General features: G+C 27.9%; 3 protein-coding genes and 1 long non-coding RNA gene across 8 annotated transcripts in view; 3 read left to right on the top strand and 1 right to left on the bottom strand.

The window, feature by feature from the left end:
* Nucleotides 1–19,395, bottom strand: part of LOC115241755 — a 170,292-nt gene that overhangs the window by 7,973 nt on the left and 142,924 nt on the right. The gene's annotated exons all lie outside the window — the stretch shown is intronic.
* LOC115241730 (mannosyl-oligosaccharide 1,2-alpha-mannosidase IA) overlaps nucleotides 1–19,395 on the top strand; it is a 481,287-nt gene that overhangs the window by 330,303 nt on the left and 131,589 nt on the right. The gene's annotated exons all lie outside the window — the stretch shown is intronic.
* On the top strand, nucleotides 5,315–9,421 carry LOC115241751. Its single transcript, XM_029817677.1, has 5 exons — nucleotides 5,315–5,543; nucleotides 5,679–5,798; nucleotides 7,789–7,906; nucleotides 8,205–8,466; nucleotides 8,937–9,421. The coding sequence occupies exons 1-5, from the start codon at nucleotides 5,322–5,324 to the stop codon at nucleotides 9,115–9,117; spliced, it is 903 nt and encodes a 300-aa protein (XP_029673537.1). The 5' UTR covers nucleotides 5,315–5,321; the 3' UTR covers nucleotides 9,118–9,421.
* Nucleotides 9,569–13,776, top strand: LOC115241749 (odorant receptor 13a-like). Its single transcript, XM_029817675.1, has 9 exons — nucleotides 9,569–11,067; nucleotides 11,562–11,681; nucleotides 11,779–11,896; nucleotides 11,987–12,248; nucleotides 12,342–12,458; nucleotides 12,836–12,926; nucleotides 13,096–13,244; nucleotides 13,517–13,649; nucleotides 13,723–13,776. Exons 1-9 carry the CDS (start codon nucleotides 10,924–10,926, stop codon nucleotides 13,774–13,776), a joined length of 1,188 nt encoding a protein of 395 aa, XP_029673535.1. The 5' UTR covers nucleotides 9,569–10,923.

Here is a 19,395-nt window from a genome sequence, read left to right as displayed (position 1 = left end):
TTTTAATTCTAACACATAAGGTTTATTATATAAAAATATAAAAGAAATTTCTTTTTTCAGCTTATTAGTATGTCAATGTCTTATTGTATGGTCATGTATTCGGTTCGAGCATAATGATTTACGGCAGTGTAAATGTTATTATCGACACAAAATCGTGTCGAAAGTGTGAGTAGTACTATCAATACTTGTGAATAATCGGATTCTCTAATCCGATTATTTGCAAAGAATAGGAAAATAGAAATATAACAAACAGCAATATAATTATTTCATCTCTATTATATTATAAAAATTCCATGAACTCTATTATATTATAAAAATATTTTTTGGGAGCAACGGTCGCGCAATGGTTTAAAAATATAAACTAAAATAAATTAAAAAGATATAAAATTAATACAGTATATATTTGTATAGTAAATATCTAATAAAAGTATATGTGCACAGTAAATATTTAAAATTTTTTTTTTTAATTTGTATTTTATTATAGAGATATGGCGTTTCTATAATAATTTAATTTAATAAAATAATTATGATTATTTTCTAACAATTATGTCACTTTTTATATATTGTATAATATTTAAAAAATTTATTTTTTTATATATCGTATGCGGTAGGAATTGCCATCACAAATATTTAAATTATATTTGAAATTTTGGTCGCACGCGCACATATATATACACACATATGTGTTGTAAAATACAATCTTATTCAGCAAAAAATTGAAAGTTCCCAACATTTGGCCGTCAAAGAACGATAGAATAATACCACTGTGACTGTTGCGACAAATGCAAATTCTGTTCTTGTAAAAACAATCGGTGGCTTCAGGAACAATGAAATGCGACATAGACATCTAATTACGTTTCGCCTGTGTCATAAAAAATACATATTTTTAGATTATTTGCGCTTTACGGCTATCGAAGTTGCATAACATATAATTTAGTTAATTGCCGTTCATTTATGTATGCTGTGTTTTTGAAACGTTTTTACGATTGTTTCCCTCAATCGAACTTCTTCTTTTTTTCGTCAAATGTATATACACAGAAGTTGAAAAATATTCGTTCCATTATCCGATAATATCAACTATTATCTTGATAAGGCGGTACATAGAAATACGGAGAAATTATTAAATATAATGGGATAAATAATGGGGAGAGGGGCAAAGAGGAGGGGGAGGAGCGCTATAAGGACGTCCTCCACGCATGCAGATGTATTTCAGTTCTTCACGAGAATGGATGTGTACGACGATCGATTTTACGGAATTACTCGACGTTTGATGATTTCTCTGGGTCTCTGGCCTTATCAGAATCCAAGATACAGGAAATTCCTCTCGGTATTTGTATCGATTGTTTATATACATGGTCTGATATTTCAGGTAAAATAAAATAGGCAAAATAAAATTTACATTGCTCATTTTATAGCGTATATTATTCTATCATAACGGGAAGGGGGGGGGGGCAGTACATTATGTGATTTTTTGAATAAAGAATGTGGTGAGATGTATATTTAAATTCAGTATATATAAAATAAAATTTTCGTATATTATCTTACCAATTAGCTTTCACTCGTATGCACGTAAATAATTTGGTTTATAGTATACGACTTTTATCACGCATCAGTTCAGTGCGAAATTATTCATCGAGATGATGTCTTTCAATAGTCTGTTAATCCTCTTCATCATAAAATATAACACAGTATACTTGAATTCTACAAACGTAAGTTGTGAAGGTTTACAATCGTTTCAATGAAATTTGCAAATATTATCGTTATTATTTTAATCGTGAGCGCGAATACGATCTATATGCGAATAAAAAAGATTTTTATTTTATATAAATCACTTTACCTGTGACAATATCAATATCGACGTTTCATCAATCATCGATGGTAAGAAAAGATATTTCTTTACTTGTAGTTTATATTATCGCAGGTAAAACTCTTATTGGAACAAATTAGTTACGATTGTATCGCCATAACGGATACCCAAGAGATTAAAATAATACAAAAATATGCTTCTAGAGGGAGACAGTATACTGTTTATTCCGGATGTTAGTAAGATAACGTTTACGCTCATATTTTGAAAAGCCGTTTATATCTGATTTTTTTTTTTTTTTTTTACATGCGAAATTAATCATATATATAATTTAAATATTTATGCAAAGTAGGCTTGTGGGCAAAGTAAACTGCTGTTTCTCACAATTATTTCAGTGTTCATTTATATAGCTACAGCTTTTTTTATCTTGACATTATTTATACCCGATATTCTCAATCTTGTGATGCCACTGGACAAATCCCGTCCCCGGCTGTTACCTACACCGGTCGAATGCTTTTTCGATGAGCAAAGATACTTTTATGCAATAGTATCTGACATGACAGTAATCGCAATGGTGGGCATGACCACGTTCATAGCCACTGAAACGATGTTCATGATATTCATACAACATGCTTGTGGATTGTTCGCGATTGCAAGGTAAACAATTGCCCAAAAACAAAACGCGTTTTAAGATTATTCTCTCTCTAGGAAAAAAATAACTGTATAAGACATGTTTGCTTGAACAATATTTTATTTAAAACGATATATCGAATATTTACAGTTACCGTATAACTCAGGCGTTCGACGATTGCAAAGACAATTCTGTTATTAATGCAAAATTATCACATGCCGTAAAAATTCATAGGCGATCTTTACAGTACGTAACTTAATTTTTTACTTTCGCGATTGTCTTAAATTATAAATATTTTATTTTTATACTCAATAATATTTCAAAAAATTATCACCAAAAATTTGAAAATATGTATTATGTTGATTTTAAACGAATATACAATTTTGGTATCCCTTAATTTGGTCCCGAAATTAAATGTCAAAACTTCGAGAGCGTGTGGGTATCGATAAACTAAGGAAAAAGTCCTTTAGAGATTTGCTTGTTTTTGCTTCGTTTTGAAGAAAATTGCAAAAACAGAAACAATGATTTTTTATCAAAAAACTTAAAATAACACTAAAATTATTAGGTTTATCAAAAAGTACCATGAGTTATAGAGTGAATTAAAATACAATAATCTCGCGTTGTCGCGTATTTATTTACAATCCTTTAATTTTACTTTAGGAGGATTTTAACTTACTCCCTTTTTTTAATTCCATGCTTTACAACTTTTATCTCATGGTACTTTTCGATAAATCTAATAATTTTAGTATTATTTTAAATTTTTTGGAGAAATTTTTTTTTTTTTTTTTTGCAATTTTCTTCATTACGAAGTAAAAACAAGCAAATCTTTATGGGATTTTTTTTCTTAGTTTATTGATCCCTCACACGTTCCCGAAGTTCTGACATTTAATTTCGGGACACCGATGTATATCGTGGTTTCTTTTTAATATATGTATATTTTCAAATAGAATGACAATGTGATTTTATTTTATGAATTGTTGCACATTTGGACATTATTATTTTTAATATTTAAGATTTATTGAATTTATGAACTCCTGTTTTGCTGTATCCTACATGATTCTCGTACTAGTTGGTGTGATATCGCTAAGTATCAATATGTTACGAGTAAGTACTATTTTCCTTAATCATTTAATTCTCTTTTCACCGCGCTGAAATATATTTGTATTAGAAATGCCGAAACAAATATCTTAAAAATGTTTTATATTAAGTATATTGTAATATAAATTTTTATTAATATATATACACAATACAATTCTATTTGAATTATTTAATTAATATTTAATATTTTTCATTTAATTTGTTGTTCTATATCATTCTTTCTGTTAGATGTTGAGAAATTCACATCGTAAAATAAATGTTCGTAGAAGCTTATTAAGCCGTAATTTTATGCAAATTTAATTTCAGATTTACGTAGAGATATTACATTGAGTATGAAAACATTAAAGTGTACAAATGGATGCATAAATTGTGTTTGCACTCAGCCTTTACTGATGCACATGAGAGGAAAGGCACGATGGGCGTTGGACACCATTTATGCATCTGTTTACATGTAGTTCGGGAAATGCAGTTTCCGATTTGTTTTAGTTGTTCCAAGCACTTGAGAGTAATATATTCGGTGAGATATTGGCATCCGGTTTATATGTTTTATGTCATTTTTGCTACATGTTTTGGGTGAATTATTTTGGACAGTATCTATCTGATCATAGTGAAAGTATTTTTGAGGAAACGTAAGTGTCGTGTAAAAGTATGAAATACTTTATATAAAATTAAATTGATAAATGAGGAATAGTATTGAATAAATTAGAACTCCAATGTTAATTAATATGAGCTTTTGTATTTGGAATATGTTTTATTCTTATGGTATTTAATACATCTCTTACAAAAATATTAATTGGCATTGAATGATAATTACAGATTTATATCGAGAAGAAATATAATTATTACATCTATAATATGTTTCTATAGAAAATTAATATAAAGTTGGTAATAAAATAATTATATCCATTTTTATTCAAATCTATAGATATAGCGCACAATGGTATATCGCTCCTCTATCTATTCAAAAATTATTACTTATTATAATGCAAAGATCAACAAAGACGTCTACGTTTAACGTATTTAGCGGTATACTAATCGCATCGATGGAAGGTTTTGCTTCGGTAACAACTTTATAAGAAACCATATCGTAATAGGAAAACGGAATAATGAGAAGTATTTTTCAGATTACTAGTCTATCAGTGTCTTACTTTACGGTGTTGTACTCACTCCGGATGTGATACGGTCAATGACGAAAGGAGACACGATAGCGATGACATTAGAAACTTACACTATTCATTGTAAACTGATTTCAAACCGAATTTTAACAAGTTTGAACAATGCTACATTAAATTGCATTTAACACATTTAATCAAAACATCTAGTTATTTAGTTAGAATATAAATTAATCAAATTAAACCGCAATGTAAGCATTTTTTTTTTTAATTACCATATAAAATAACTATGCTTATATAAGAATCAGCATTTAAGTATCTCTTTGTTATTATTAAACGGAAAAAAAAAAACAGATGTTTATTCACGGATGTTTCCAAGTATTTGTGTTATCATCAAAACTCATAGCAAGGAACTACGGAAATGTGTAATCAACTGATAAAGTATCATATTTCACGCCACGTCCTTTCTCGTGTAGATATAAGAAAAAAAAAATTACGCATAAATTTTATAATGTGAAAAAGAAAAGAACGCGATATTTTCAAGAGTAATTTATTTAATTATCTTATTTATTGCTATACCGTATGGCAATACGCCACCACATTGTTACTACTTCATTCCCTTCATCCCCCTTCATAAGCGGTTTCCATATTTTTTTCGTCACACTGCAATAATGTCATGTATAATAAAACAATTGCAATCATCTTATTCCCCTCTTGTGTGCCGACAAAATGTGCCCTCAGTTGTGTCACAGAGATGGACTTCGGTGGTAGTCGATACTATACTCTTAATCGGATGATGTTATCATCTGTTGGGTTATGGCCTTATCAAAAGGCATGGCCTATTCGAATTCAAAGATTCTCTTGTGTAACTTGTGTTGTATCTTGGATAATAGTTCAGGTATCATTATATTCCTATTTCTGATGAAAAGGAATAATTCAACGATTTATACGAATCATATTATAATTTTTTTATTTTACTTTCTTTATCTATTGCATAAGATTATATATCTTATATCGAGAAATACAATTCCAGTTACTCACATTTACGACATTTGAATACAACTTGGATCTTTTCCTTCAAATTTTAACGTGCACGCTTCCTTGTTTGATTGCCATTCTAAAATATATTACATGTTGCGTAAAAATCGAATCGGTAAGTCACTGTATGTAATATTATTCTTAATATTTCTTTAATATTACATTTTAATATTTTAATATCTTTAATCTTACGTTTTAATCTACTCGCAAACTTGTTAGGTTTTTGAAAAGTTATAAACATATTATAAAATACATAGAATACTAATATATAGAAATCATATAATAAACTATATTAATTTATTTATAGAGTGAGAGAGAGAGAATGAGAATTTATATATATATATATATATATATTTTTAATGAAAATTCTTCGATGTATTGTGCAGGGATAATTTTTAATTGTGACACACGATACGGATTCAAACTTTTAATCTTTATAACATTTCACACAATTACGAGACATCACGAAATATATTGCAATCTATTTTCTATATATTAAATATTGAATTATATAAATGTTTCAATCACTTTAATTCTTAATTTTTATTCCCACAAAGTGCGCCAGGTTTTTTAATCAAGCATATATTTTTAAATATCCGTAATTTTGTAAGTGTCAATGTTTGCAATAAATAGGAAGCTATCTCTATATGTCTCACGAATAAGTTTATGAAATGTCTTGTACGACAAACAAGATGATACTAATAGTCGGACGAAATCGAATGGAGCAATTGCGCTTGCGTAGATAAGAAATGAAATAGGAGAAAATACTGTGAGAAATACTTTGATAAAAGTCCTGGTGTATAGAGTAAAATATCGCATAATTTACATAATTGCCGACACCGGCGACTTCTCTTATTGTGTTGTGAAAGTAGTCTTTATTTTTCTCACTATTTTTCTCGTCTTTACACAGCTGAATATTAATTATGAAATTGGATAATGTTTGAAATCGTAGAGGGAAATTTTTTAAGAAAAGTGTCTCTAATGAAAGGTTTTACTGAATATCGCTGAAACAAAGGATGCTGGAGCGTCTTATGTACAGTCGCGCGATAAACTTTGAAGAGAGATGGATTTTCTTGGGTATCGATATTATAAATTGTATCGGCTTTCCTTATTATCACTTAGTTTGTGGCCATATGGCAAATCATTCCTTAAACAAATCCATGCAATTTTCTGTATCTTTCTGCTTATATCTTCAACAGTCACTCAGGTATATAATTCGTTAAAAAAAGAGCTTTTATGCTAAATAAGTATAAATCGAATATAATTAATATACGCATTCAATATACGCACATGCTTCTCCCTTTCTCTGTAACTTTGAATAAAACATTTTTGATTTATATATATATATATATATATTTTTTTTTTTAAATTCGATATTTTGGTAATAATAATAGCTAGGACCATACCGTTTTCACGATTATATATTATTGAATGTAATTCAGAACTCAAACATTTTTAATCAGAACTTGTAATTTTCAAAATTTTAAAAGTATATTAATTTTAAAAATTCGATATTTCGGTAATTATAATAGTTTGGACCATGCAGTTTTCGCGATTATTCTTATCTTATTGAATGTAATTGAGAACTCCACCATTTTTCATCAGAACTCGTGATTTTTAAAATTTCTTGTAAAATGTATATTAATTTTAAAAATTCGGTTTTTTGAAAACTATAATAACTAGGGCTATGCGGTTTTCGTGATTATACTTGTTTTATCGAATATAATTTAGAACTCCGATATTTTCAGTCGTGATTTTGAAAATATCACTGATATTTGAAGTAAACTTTTTTAACCAAGAACTGCAAAACTCTTGCATAGAAGTATCAGGAACTATATAATTATTTAAAAGAGCATCAGAACTTTTTTATCTTGATGTATCAAAAATCGTGAAGTTGGAACCCTCTTTTTTCGAAGTCTACTTTCATTTTTATAATGGACAGAACTCTTTTTAAAAATTATTAAGAACTCTTTTTTTCTTCTTCTAATTAATTTAAAAATCTTAACATAACTATGGTATTGTAACATAGGAGTACCAACTTCACACACCCATGTTAAGCGTCGTATAGTATATAGAGATGTAATGCATTGTATATACAATTATAGATGAGAAAGTTGATGGAGATGATAAAATATGACTGGAGTACGCTAAAAAGTAGAATGGAATATGAAATAATTCAGAGATACGCTTATATAGGAGCATCTTACACACAGCTATTTGCATGTAAGATGATAAAACTTTATTATGCTGTTTCGTAAGACTTGATGAACTATAAATTTACTTAGCCGAAAATTACTAAATCTCCAGAGCTGATATCACAATTTTCTAGAAACTTAATTGTTTTAGAAAATAATTTAGGATATCTGTTCTTTCTGGCTACATATATTAGGATTGCTCTATTTAATTATCTAAGTTGTTTCTTATATTATTATCTTTGTGTTACATTTCACTTTATGTTATCATTTTACTTTTCACCTTCTTATTACGTCGAACGATATTAATTTCCTGTTATTAATTACAGTACTCACCTATATTTCTCCGCTATTAATTGTCTTCATACATTTTATACCCAATATTCTTGATATTGTGGCGCCGCTTAATCAATCTCGTCCACATCAGCTGCTAATTTTATCTGAATATTTTGTTAATAGCGATGAATATTTTTATCCTATTCTTCTGCATATGATCGTCTGTTTTTTTATACTTTCGGCTATATTAATGTCTACCACATCTATATATGTAGCGTACATACAGCACGTATGTGGGATGTTTGAAATAGCTAGGTAAGAAATATTGAAACCTGACAAACAAATGCAAAAATTCTACATATTCAAAATTTCTTATTTTGCCGCTGTAAATATATAACTAAACAGATAACTTGCTTTTTATTAATTTTATCAATATTGCTTTAATAATAAAGAATATATTTAGATTTAACGGCAACATATTTAATATTAAAAATTAAAAATGTGTAATAAATTGTTTTCTAATTGAAATTTTACTTATAAGATTAATTCCACTTTATCAAAAGAAACTGTAACAATAGGAAATATTACATTTTGGAAACATTTTATATTTAATTTTGTATTTTTATTAGTATTGATATACGCATTAATAGTTACGTTTTCAAAATTATTTTGGATTTTATAATACATCAATTAATTGTGATATTAATTGTGACATTAATAGTAACATTAATTATGTCGCATTCGATGATGAATTTTCTTTTTATTATATAATCCTATTATTTTAGCTATCGTATTGAACATGCTTTGGACGATTATGAAAAAAAAAATTTTATTTCTACAAAATGTTGCATAGCTTACTCCAGAATAATCGATGCCATCGACATTCACAGACGAGCCATCGAGTTGGTAGTTTCTCATCGCATAATTCAAGATTTAAATGTCGTTTATATGTTTCATCAAATTTAAACATTTGTGGTAATTTTCCCGCGATTCATCTCTCGTGATATTCATTTATTTTACTTCATACATAGCTAATTATAAATTAAATATTGTCGAGGGATCTATGTGTAAGGCATTTTCTCATTGTTAAAGGTTTTTCGAGTTAATGAAGGATACTTTTGTAATAATGTATTTTTTTCTACTTTTACTCGGTGTGGCATCTTTAACTGTTAATCTATATCATGTAAGTAATATTCTCTCATTTCACTAAATCCTTTTTGTGTGTGCGCGATAACAACTGCTATTAGTAATATATTTTAAAATAACATGACACACACACACAGACACACATAAATTTAATTTTTTGTCGATATTATGATATATAAGCGGATGTGTATTTAAAAAAGCATATTTTTTCTACATGTGAAACTTTTTATCTTTTTTTAGGCGGTAATCACACAGGGATTTATCGAAAATATTTTTCCTGTAGTAATTGTTTGTATTCATTTGTTTTATTTTTTTTCTGTTAATTATTTGGGACAAAAGATATTGGATCACAGCGACAATTTTTTATCAAGAATGTAAGCTATTAGAAATCAATCTATGATCAATGTAATTGAATATATGAGAATCATTGCTATACATTCAGTTTATTTTGCATTGCATATAAATATACTAACATTTTATTACTTAAAATGTATATTGCACTGCACACAAATATGTTTTTTATTGTATAAAAAAATATATTCATGTTATTATATGTATCATTATAATACAATTATAACTTTAATTGTAATTCTTATAATTCTAATTTATTAAACAAATACATATAAAAAAATATTAGTATATTACTATTAATATTTTCAGATATAATTGCAAATGGTATGTGACGCCGTTGCACGTGCGGAAATTGATATTATTTATAATGCAAAGAAGTTCGAAAAATTGTATGCTACTCGTAGGTGGTATCTATATTGTGTCGTTAGAAGGTTTTGCCGTGGTAATTATTGTTAGCATTATTTTTCACAAAAATGATATCATTCTCTCTGTCGATGATCTCTTTGTTCTAGAGTATGAGCACATCCATGTCCTACTTTATGGTCATTTATTCAACACGATCATGTTCTAAATGAAAATTCTTCGATGTATTGTGCAGGGATAATTTTTAATTGTGACACACGATACGGATTCAAACTTTTAATCTTTATAACATTTCACACAATTACGAGACATCACGAAATATATTGCAATCTATTTTCTATATATTAAATATTGAATTATATAAATGTTTCAATCACTTTAATTCTTAATTTTTATTCCCACAAAGTGCGCCAGGTTTTTTAATCAAGCATATATTTTTAAATATCCGTAATTTTGTAAGTGTCAATGTTTGCAATAAATAGGAAGCTATCTCTATATGTCTCACGAATAAGTTTATGAAATGTCTTGTACGACAAACAAGATGATACTAATAGTCGGACGAAATCGAATGGAGCAATTGCGCTTGCGTAGATAAGAAATGAAATAGGAGAAAATACTGTGAGAAATACTTTGATAAAAGTCCTGGTGTATAGAGTAAAATATCGCATAATTTACATAATTGCCGACACCGGCGACTTCTCTTATTGTGTTGTGAAAGTAGTCTTTATTTTTCTCACTATTTTTCTCGTCTTTACACAGCTGAATATTAATTATGAAATTGGATAATGTTTGAAATCGTAGAGGGAAATTTTTTAAGAAAAGTGTCTCTAATGAAAGGTTTTACTGAATATCGCTGAAACAAAGGATGCTGGAGCGTCTTATGTACAGTCGCGCGATAAACTTTGAAGAGAGATGGATTTTCTTGGGTATCGATATTATAAATTGTATCGGCTTTCCTTATTATCACTTAGTTTGTGGCCATATGGCAAATCATTCCTTAAACAAATCCATGCAATTTTCTGTATCTTTCTGCTTATATCTTCAACAGTCACTCAGGTATATAATTCGTTAAAAAAAGAGCTTTTATGCTAAATAAGTATAAATCGAATATAATTAATATACGCATTCAATATACGCACATGCTTCTCCCTTTCTCTGTAACTTTGAATAAAACATTTTTGATTTATATATACATATATATATATTTTTTTTTTTAAATATTTATATTATATTTATATATTTACTTGGCACTATCGCATTTCTTGATTTCTTTCATTATGCGCAAGAAATTGATGAAAAGAAATATTGCAAACATAAAACGAACATTAGGAGTATATTCTGAATAATATTATTGAATAAAGATAATTTTTGAAAAATTATAGTAAAATGGTAGACAAATTATAGATTAATCATTTTTAACGGATTAAAAGTAAAATGTTTAAATGATTAATTTTTTATAATTGAAATGAAAAAGTGTATCTGATACTATTGATCGATAAAAGAAAGAAGCGTTTTGTCAGCTTGATAATATATAAATTTATTGATTTTAGTTGTTGAAATTGTTTACAATGGAATTTGATCTTGAACTTGTATTGACTAATCTGTCGTTTGCTTTTCCTTCCGTGATTTATCTTGTGAAATATTTTGCCTTTTATATACAGTCTCAAAAGGTAAGTTATACAAGTTGTCACACATGTGAAATAGATTCGTCAATTCATTGTCACAGACGATCTAAATACTTGATAATATTCATAACACTTTAAATAGATCAAGGAATTAATGGAACAAGTTCAAAATGATTGGAATGCACTAAAAGATGAGCAGGAAGTCGAGATAATAAAAAGATACGCCAAGCGTGGAAGAAAACATTTATATATATTCGCGGGTAGGAAATCGGATCGAAATGCACAAATGCAAGTAATTATTTAATAATTTTCTTGTTTGTGATATAATTTGAGATGTTTTGTGATCTCAGGCCTAGTTTATCCCGGTACTATTGGTTTTATTTTATCGCCGCTTTTGCCAGACATTCTCGATGTCGTAGCACCGCTAAACGAATCCCGTACACGGAGTCTTCCGTATTTAGCGGAATACTTTCTCGATCAACAAAAACATTTTTATCCGCTATTATTGCATATAAATTTAACGATTATCGTAGGAATTGTCACTATCATAAGCACGGAAACTTTGTTCTTTGCATATGTTTATCATATTTGCGGCATGTTCGAAATAACCAGGTAAGACAGGTTGTATAATGGCGACTTAAATGATTAAAAAGAATTATTCCAACGATTACATCTATATCTATTTCACATTTTCGATCGTTACAGTTATCGAATAGAGCATGCGTTGGACGAGAGTATGTCAATATTGTCTACATTGAATAGGGAAAATACAATTCGTATGAAAATAATTGATGCTGTAGAGAGTCATCAGAAAGCCATCGTGTTGGTAACTTGTACATCGACAATATTAACATTACTACAAATAATAGCACAATTGTATATAAACTTTTATGAATTTGATTTGCATAACTTTATCCTTTTTAATTACTACGCATCCACACACAGATATATATATATATATATATAGGAATTTTTTTACATTATCTTATTTTTTTTTTATTAATTCTTGTTAAATAGATATTCTACAAATTAAAGTAGAGCTGAATTTTTTATAACGTAAATCTATATCAATTAATTTGTGCCAGTTGTGTACAGATTTTGTGCCGATTGTGTACAGGATTTTATCATAAAGTTTTTCAAATATCTATTAAAATTATTTTCTATGAAACGCGCATTATAAAATTTCTTTATTTTTAAAGGTTTTTTGAATACATGTCGTCTACATTTGCATTATCCTATTTTATTCTAATTATTCTGGGGGTAGCTTCCTTGAGTATCAACTTATTCCGCGTAAGTAAATAATAATAAATTCACATGTTTGTACACCGTATGTTAGTCACATATGACCATATATATGTTAATTACAGTACTTTTATAGTACGTGTTTACTTTGATATCAGATTAGTGTTTTAGAGAATTCGAATTTAAAAAGCAAATTTAATTTTTTATCACATTTCAGCTTTTTCAAGTTGCCGTTATTATGTCAGATGAAAAGGAAAATTTTTTATTATTCCTAATATTTGTAGTCGGTCATTTTTACTATATGTTTATATGTAATTACATGGGACAGAAAATCATAGACAACAGTACGGGAATTTCTAGAAAAACGTAATTATCCGTTTAAAAATTTAAACGATCCGTTTCTATGCTATATATGTAGTTTTGCTATTTCACGTTGTTTGCAAGTTAAAGTTGTTTGCAATTTATTAGAACTTTACTACAAATGTCATTAATTATATTGAAAATTGGTAAGACAATAATGAAGAATTGCTAAAGTTAACGAGTATATTTTTAATATATATTTAATATTTCCATCAGACGCGTTTGAACTCGCTATAAAAATAATTCTTTAGTATATGGAATATTATAAAAACTTTTAGATACGATACGCAGTGGTATACGGCGCCTGTGCAAATACAAAAACTACTACTATTCATGATGCAAAAAAGTATGAATTCTTGTAAATTCGTCATGGGCGGCATTTACTCAGTGTCATTGGAAAATTTTACTACGGTAACTTGTGTCGCCGGCTTGACAATAAACTTTATTTTTAGCTCATCTCAAAATAACGAATTTATTTCTTCAGCTTGCGAGCATGTCACTATCTTACTTCACGGTAATTTATTCCGTACAACAATGAAACCTGTAAAAGGAGCACAGAAACAATAGTAGCCGGTAGTGTTTTGTATTCGAAGAGATGATAATTATCTCAAAACCGAGTCGAACTAATTCGAGATGGATGTAAAAAAATCATTTGCTATTAATAGGACAGACTCTTTGTTGTTTGCAAGTATTATTATATTAATAAATAGTGTCTTTTTTTATTATATTGTATATAAGTCTTATTTCATCACCCATATTAACCTGGCACCCCCACCACGAAAAATCGGGTTCGGCCATAGTGCATAATTAAGTGCTAATTTGTTGCTAATTTATTGCTCTAAGTTCGAATTTATTGCTCCTACCCGTTAGCAGGAAAATGATATTAAAGATGGGGGTGCTGACTTGCCATTAAGCTAGCACCCCCACCTCCGAAAAACACTTATAGCGAGTCGCAAATCATAAAACAAATACACTAGAATTTATTGCTAATTAATTGCTCGAAGATACTGCAAACAGATTTCAAAAATATTAAATTTTTAATTAACCACCAATATGACATACTATGAACATATAAAGTAAAATCATCAAAAATAAGTAACTAACAATATTAATTTGTTACAATATTGTATTCTGCATTAAATGCTCTCAAAACAAACCATTTCCGAATTTATTGCTTATATATATATATATATACATATATCATAAAGTAAATATTTTAAAAATAATTTTTTGTTATATAATTTAAAGATAAAAATACTACTTTTAAAATACTAACGTTTTGAAAAGAAATTTAAAGTGTAAAAGAGTATGCGATGTGATTTCTCCAGTTTTAATATACAATTTAGTTCACTTACGTGTTCTAATAACTATGTGAAAACTATTCGTTTATAGATATGTTTCGCAATGGTATGTTGCTCCTCCACACGCGCAAAAGTTATTATTGTTTATGATGCAACAAAGCATCAAAGGTAGTACCTTGTCCGTGGGGGGTTTGTTTGTTCCATCGTTGGAAGGTTTCGCAATTGTTGTTTGCAAGTATTATTATATTAATAAATAGTGTCTTTTTTTTATTATATTGTATATAAGTCTTATTTCATCACCCATATTAACCTGGCACCCCCACCACGAAAAATCGGGTTCGGCTTATTTCATCCTCGGGCGGATCGTTGTCTCCACTAAAAATTTTATCATATTTGATGTTTATTTATGGAATAGTTTTGAAGATTACTTTTGTTTTTAAATTAATGAATTAATTTGTTTTTAATTAATAAATTAATTTTTGCAAATATTTTTTTGACAGAAACGAAAAAAGAGATACATTTTATTCTTAAAATAAACATTAAACTTAATAATTCTTTTTACATGGAATAGGTGGAGAATTAATAAATTATCAACTTTTATTTAAAGAAAAAATTAAGCATTTTTGCGTGCAAAAATATGTTAATAATTAAATTGTCAATTTTAGCTGATTGCAATAGAACCTACATATATCAACTATTGCTTCGAAAACCTACATGTAAGAAACTAGAAGACAAAATTAAACGGTAAAAATCATTATGACCTGAACTGTGAAAATCAATAACAGCTGACAGAGTTAAACGTGCGAACCCTCTGCAATATCGACTTCGATTGTTTAAAATTCAAAAAATCCTTGTATCAGAATATTTTAATTAATTTTCACTATAGAAATATGCGGTAATTGTGGAATCCCCCTCCCTCTATATTAACATATAAGGAAAATTAATATTTATATAATTACTATTGTGTGATTATAGTAAACATTATTACACACGTATATATATCTTTTTCTTCGAAACGAATGAAGCGTACTTCGCTTTACGTGTTTTATATTATCACCAATGATATTGTAAAGTCTTGCATTTAAAACAAGTTATAAGAAATGATGTTGCTCTCAGGACGAATTAAACGAGAATGTAATGTGTTTGAACGGCATAGACGTTTGCTCGCTACTGCGCTTGCGTCAGTTTAGAGGGAGAAAAAAAAATATCGCTATATTCATCGCTTTAGACTATGGAATACGTAATTAGATAATTGGTCCATTTGTCTCACGATGGACTTACATGTTGAGGAAACTCAAGAAAATAAGAGGACAAAAATATTATATACCTTTTTAATAGCGCAGAGCAATTTCGAATAATAAAAAAAATTGCAATACGATACCAACTTTACAAACTAAAATAATACATAATACAATACGCTAAGAATGGTCAAAGCTCATTTAGAGAATGGCGACTGGATAGATATATTTCGACTATTGAATGAATATGGACTTTGTAGGACATCGCTATTACAATATATATCGAATCCTCTTGTCCTCGGTTGGTTTATGGCCATACCAGGATCCGAGGATGAAGAAAATTCAAATTGTTATTTCTTCCATTATTCTTGTATCCTCTGTCATTATACAGGTAAATAATTTTTAAATATAATACATATAATGTAATCGTGATATTTAAATTTGCTTATATTATACATTTCGCAACTTTATTATTATTTGATAGAAATTAATTAATTAAAATCAATAGAGCATGAAGCGAAATAAATAGCACATAAAATTCCATCAATTTGTAAATAATTTTATCAATATCTATCAAATATTTAAGAACTTGAAATAATACAAACAAAATGTATAAAAAAATATCGATTAAATGGGCATAAAAATTATTGTAATAAAATAAATTTATCGATATAAAAAATATTTTAAATATACAAAATATAAAATATACTATATACTAAATTGTATTTAATATAAAGCCAATATTAGCTATTATTAAATAATAAGCAACATTTTACAATAAAAAATAAGTACTATTTTTAAATGTGATTAATATAATTTAAGTAGAAAGTTACGAATTTGATTTATTCTCTTTCACGTACATACATAAAATAAGTTTCTTATTTCAGATTGCCAGTATGTCAATCTCATATTTTACAGTAATTCGTTCCGTTTAATATCAGGCAGAAGACACAAATATAGACGCATCTTAATCACATGCACAATAGCTAGTACGCCTTAAATCAAATACTCTATAATCTTTAAGGCATATTTCGTTTCTGAAACAATAACAATAAAGGAAATTAAAAAAAAAATAATATTAATCTATAAATATTATAAATCAAATAGATAGTATCAAATAAATAGTTGTTAGTAAAGTTGCTACTAAGTTTTAATGTTTATTATTGATTTACTTTATCTATATTTGCTCGTGGGTACGATGAAAAAAAAAGTAATTAATTGTAATGGTGATATATTTTGATAATAATTTAAATTTTATATAATATTCTTAAAACTAAATAGACGATGTGTCTAGATAATAAAGCAATTTTATGTACACATACATACATACATACATATATATATATTATATATAATATATCGTGCGTACTGCATCTCTTTGTATGCGCGTATATCTAGTGTTCGCGATGTTGAAAATCGTGAAAAAGCGGCATCTTCCAGCAGTATATTTATCGCATCATGCGAAGTAGTGTAAATACACTGGTAATCCGATATAACTTTGAGCAACGACGCGAGGTGAACACTTTATGTTGCAGCTTACTAGCTTGTCGCTGTCTTACTTCATGGTAAATTATTCTGCGCGTTGATAGTGTGCACCATCACAAAGAAAGTTGTAGCTAATTTGCATAAATTTAACGCGAAAGCGATCAACCAGCAGCTCTGTTTTGATATGATAGGTGTTGTAATTAATGCCATCCATTTGAAGCTTGTCAGCCGATATTATTACGTTATCGTAATATCGTATATACATCACGAAGGGAGAGAGAAAGAGAGAGCGAGCAGTTTTATTAATATTAATAAAATAAAATAAAGAAAATATATTGCTATATATGAAGTGTACATTAAATAATTAAATTCTCTGTAGCAGTTTGTATAGCATTAATATCTAAATCGATTCAATAGAGAGATAAAAAATGATTTATTTAAACATATTAAATAATTGAATTATCTAATTATTCATAGAATGAAGTATAAAAACAGTGAAATGCTTAATATGTTATATATAAAAATTACAGGCACATACAATTTTGCATATCTTTAGAATAGAAATTTTATCAAGATGTAAATTAAAATTTATCTAAAGTGCAAAGAATTATTTCTTATATTATTAGAACTTATTAAAAAGATGGCGATTCTATCCTTTGATAATTATTCATTACTAAATAGTTCGAGATTCATTTACAAACAAGTACTATTAGATTTCTGTTGAAGAAATATTATTAAAACATTAATACATATTTAAAGAATATTAAAAAAATGAAGAGAAACTAAGGTACTTCACACGAAGGATCGAGATGAACTGAAGAATTATAACCACAAGTTGCGCCTGCGTCACTTTAAGCGAGAGAAAAGCAAACATCAACTCCGCAAATTTAAATATTAAAGAAAATACATGGTTACGTATCCGACAATTTCCTTTCGCGTTTATTCTTTTCTCCGACGATGTCAATCTAGAAAATTATTCAATTTTTATATATCTCTCATTATCATTCATTTTGATATTACATTGTTTCTCGAAAGAAAAGGCTATAGAATAAATTGCTTCTAAAGCATTCGGAAAAAAGAAGAGCGAGAGAGAATCTTTGTTATATGACTGTAGTCATGTTTTCGTCAGAGTGCGAGATGGATTTCATTGGCGAACGATATTATAAGATCAACAAAATTCTTTTGAATAGTCTCGGATTATGGCCATCTAAGACAACAGGGCGCATAAAACTTGAGCCTATAATCTTCTTTGTTATATTCTTCTCCTTTTTATTTGTCCAGGTACTCCTGCATTCTTTATACAAAGTTTTTTCATTATAGTACAAGTAATACACGTAAAAAAATAAAATTTATGCATGTGAATCTATTACGGATTGTTCTATGAATCTATTGAAAATTGTTATTTGCAGTTTTGTACATTGATAACTTCAGAATGTAATATGAATCTAATTCTCAACGTTCTCTCTCATATCTTGCCTACTTTTATCTATACCGTGAAATACTATGCTTATTACTTTAATGCTGAGAAAGTAAGTTAGTATTACACACGTTTATTTAATTCTCTCAACAGTCTCTAACAAAGAAATTATTTTTTTTATAATTAATTTGTACACTTTTAAGTAATAAAAGTGATGATTTAAATTCTTTGTGTTAATTATGCATGTAATTAGAATGTTCGAAAATACTTTATAATTAATAGTACAATAATATTAACATAATATTAAATCTTTTTTATGTTATTCTATTATGTTATACAGATTTATTTCTTTTTTAAAAATATTAGAATGAAACTGTTAGAAGTTTTTTAAATAAATTAACGACTTGCATTCTCTAATGTATATCAAATATGAAGAAATTGACAATATTACTACTTAACAATATATGTGTATATAATATTACTACATTTTCCTATACATATTATTCCAAAGAAATTTTAATAAGTATTCTAATTATATAGATCAAGTTAATGATGGATAGAGTACGAAGCGACTGGAACATGTTAAATGACAAGAAGGAAATCGAGATAATTGAGAAATATGCTCATAGAATGAATCTTTATACTATCATTTTTACGCGTAAGAGAAGGAAAGATATTTATGAGTTTTTTGTTGTGAATTATATATATATATATAT

Source organism: Formica exsecta, unplaced genomic scaffold (genome assembly GCF_003651465.1).
Source record: "Formica exsecta isolate Colony F162 unplaced genomic scaffold, ASM365146v1 scaffold51, whole genome shotgun sequence".
In the NCBI taxonomy this organism is placed as follows: Eukaryota; Metazoa; Arthropoda; class Insecta; order Hymenoptera; family Formicidae; genus Formica; species Formica exsecta.
This window is presented reverse-complemented; position numbering and strand designations above follow the sequence as displayed.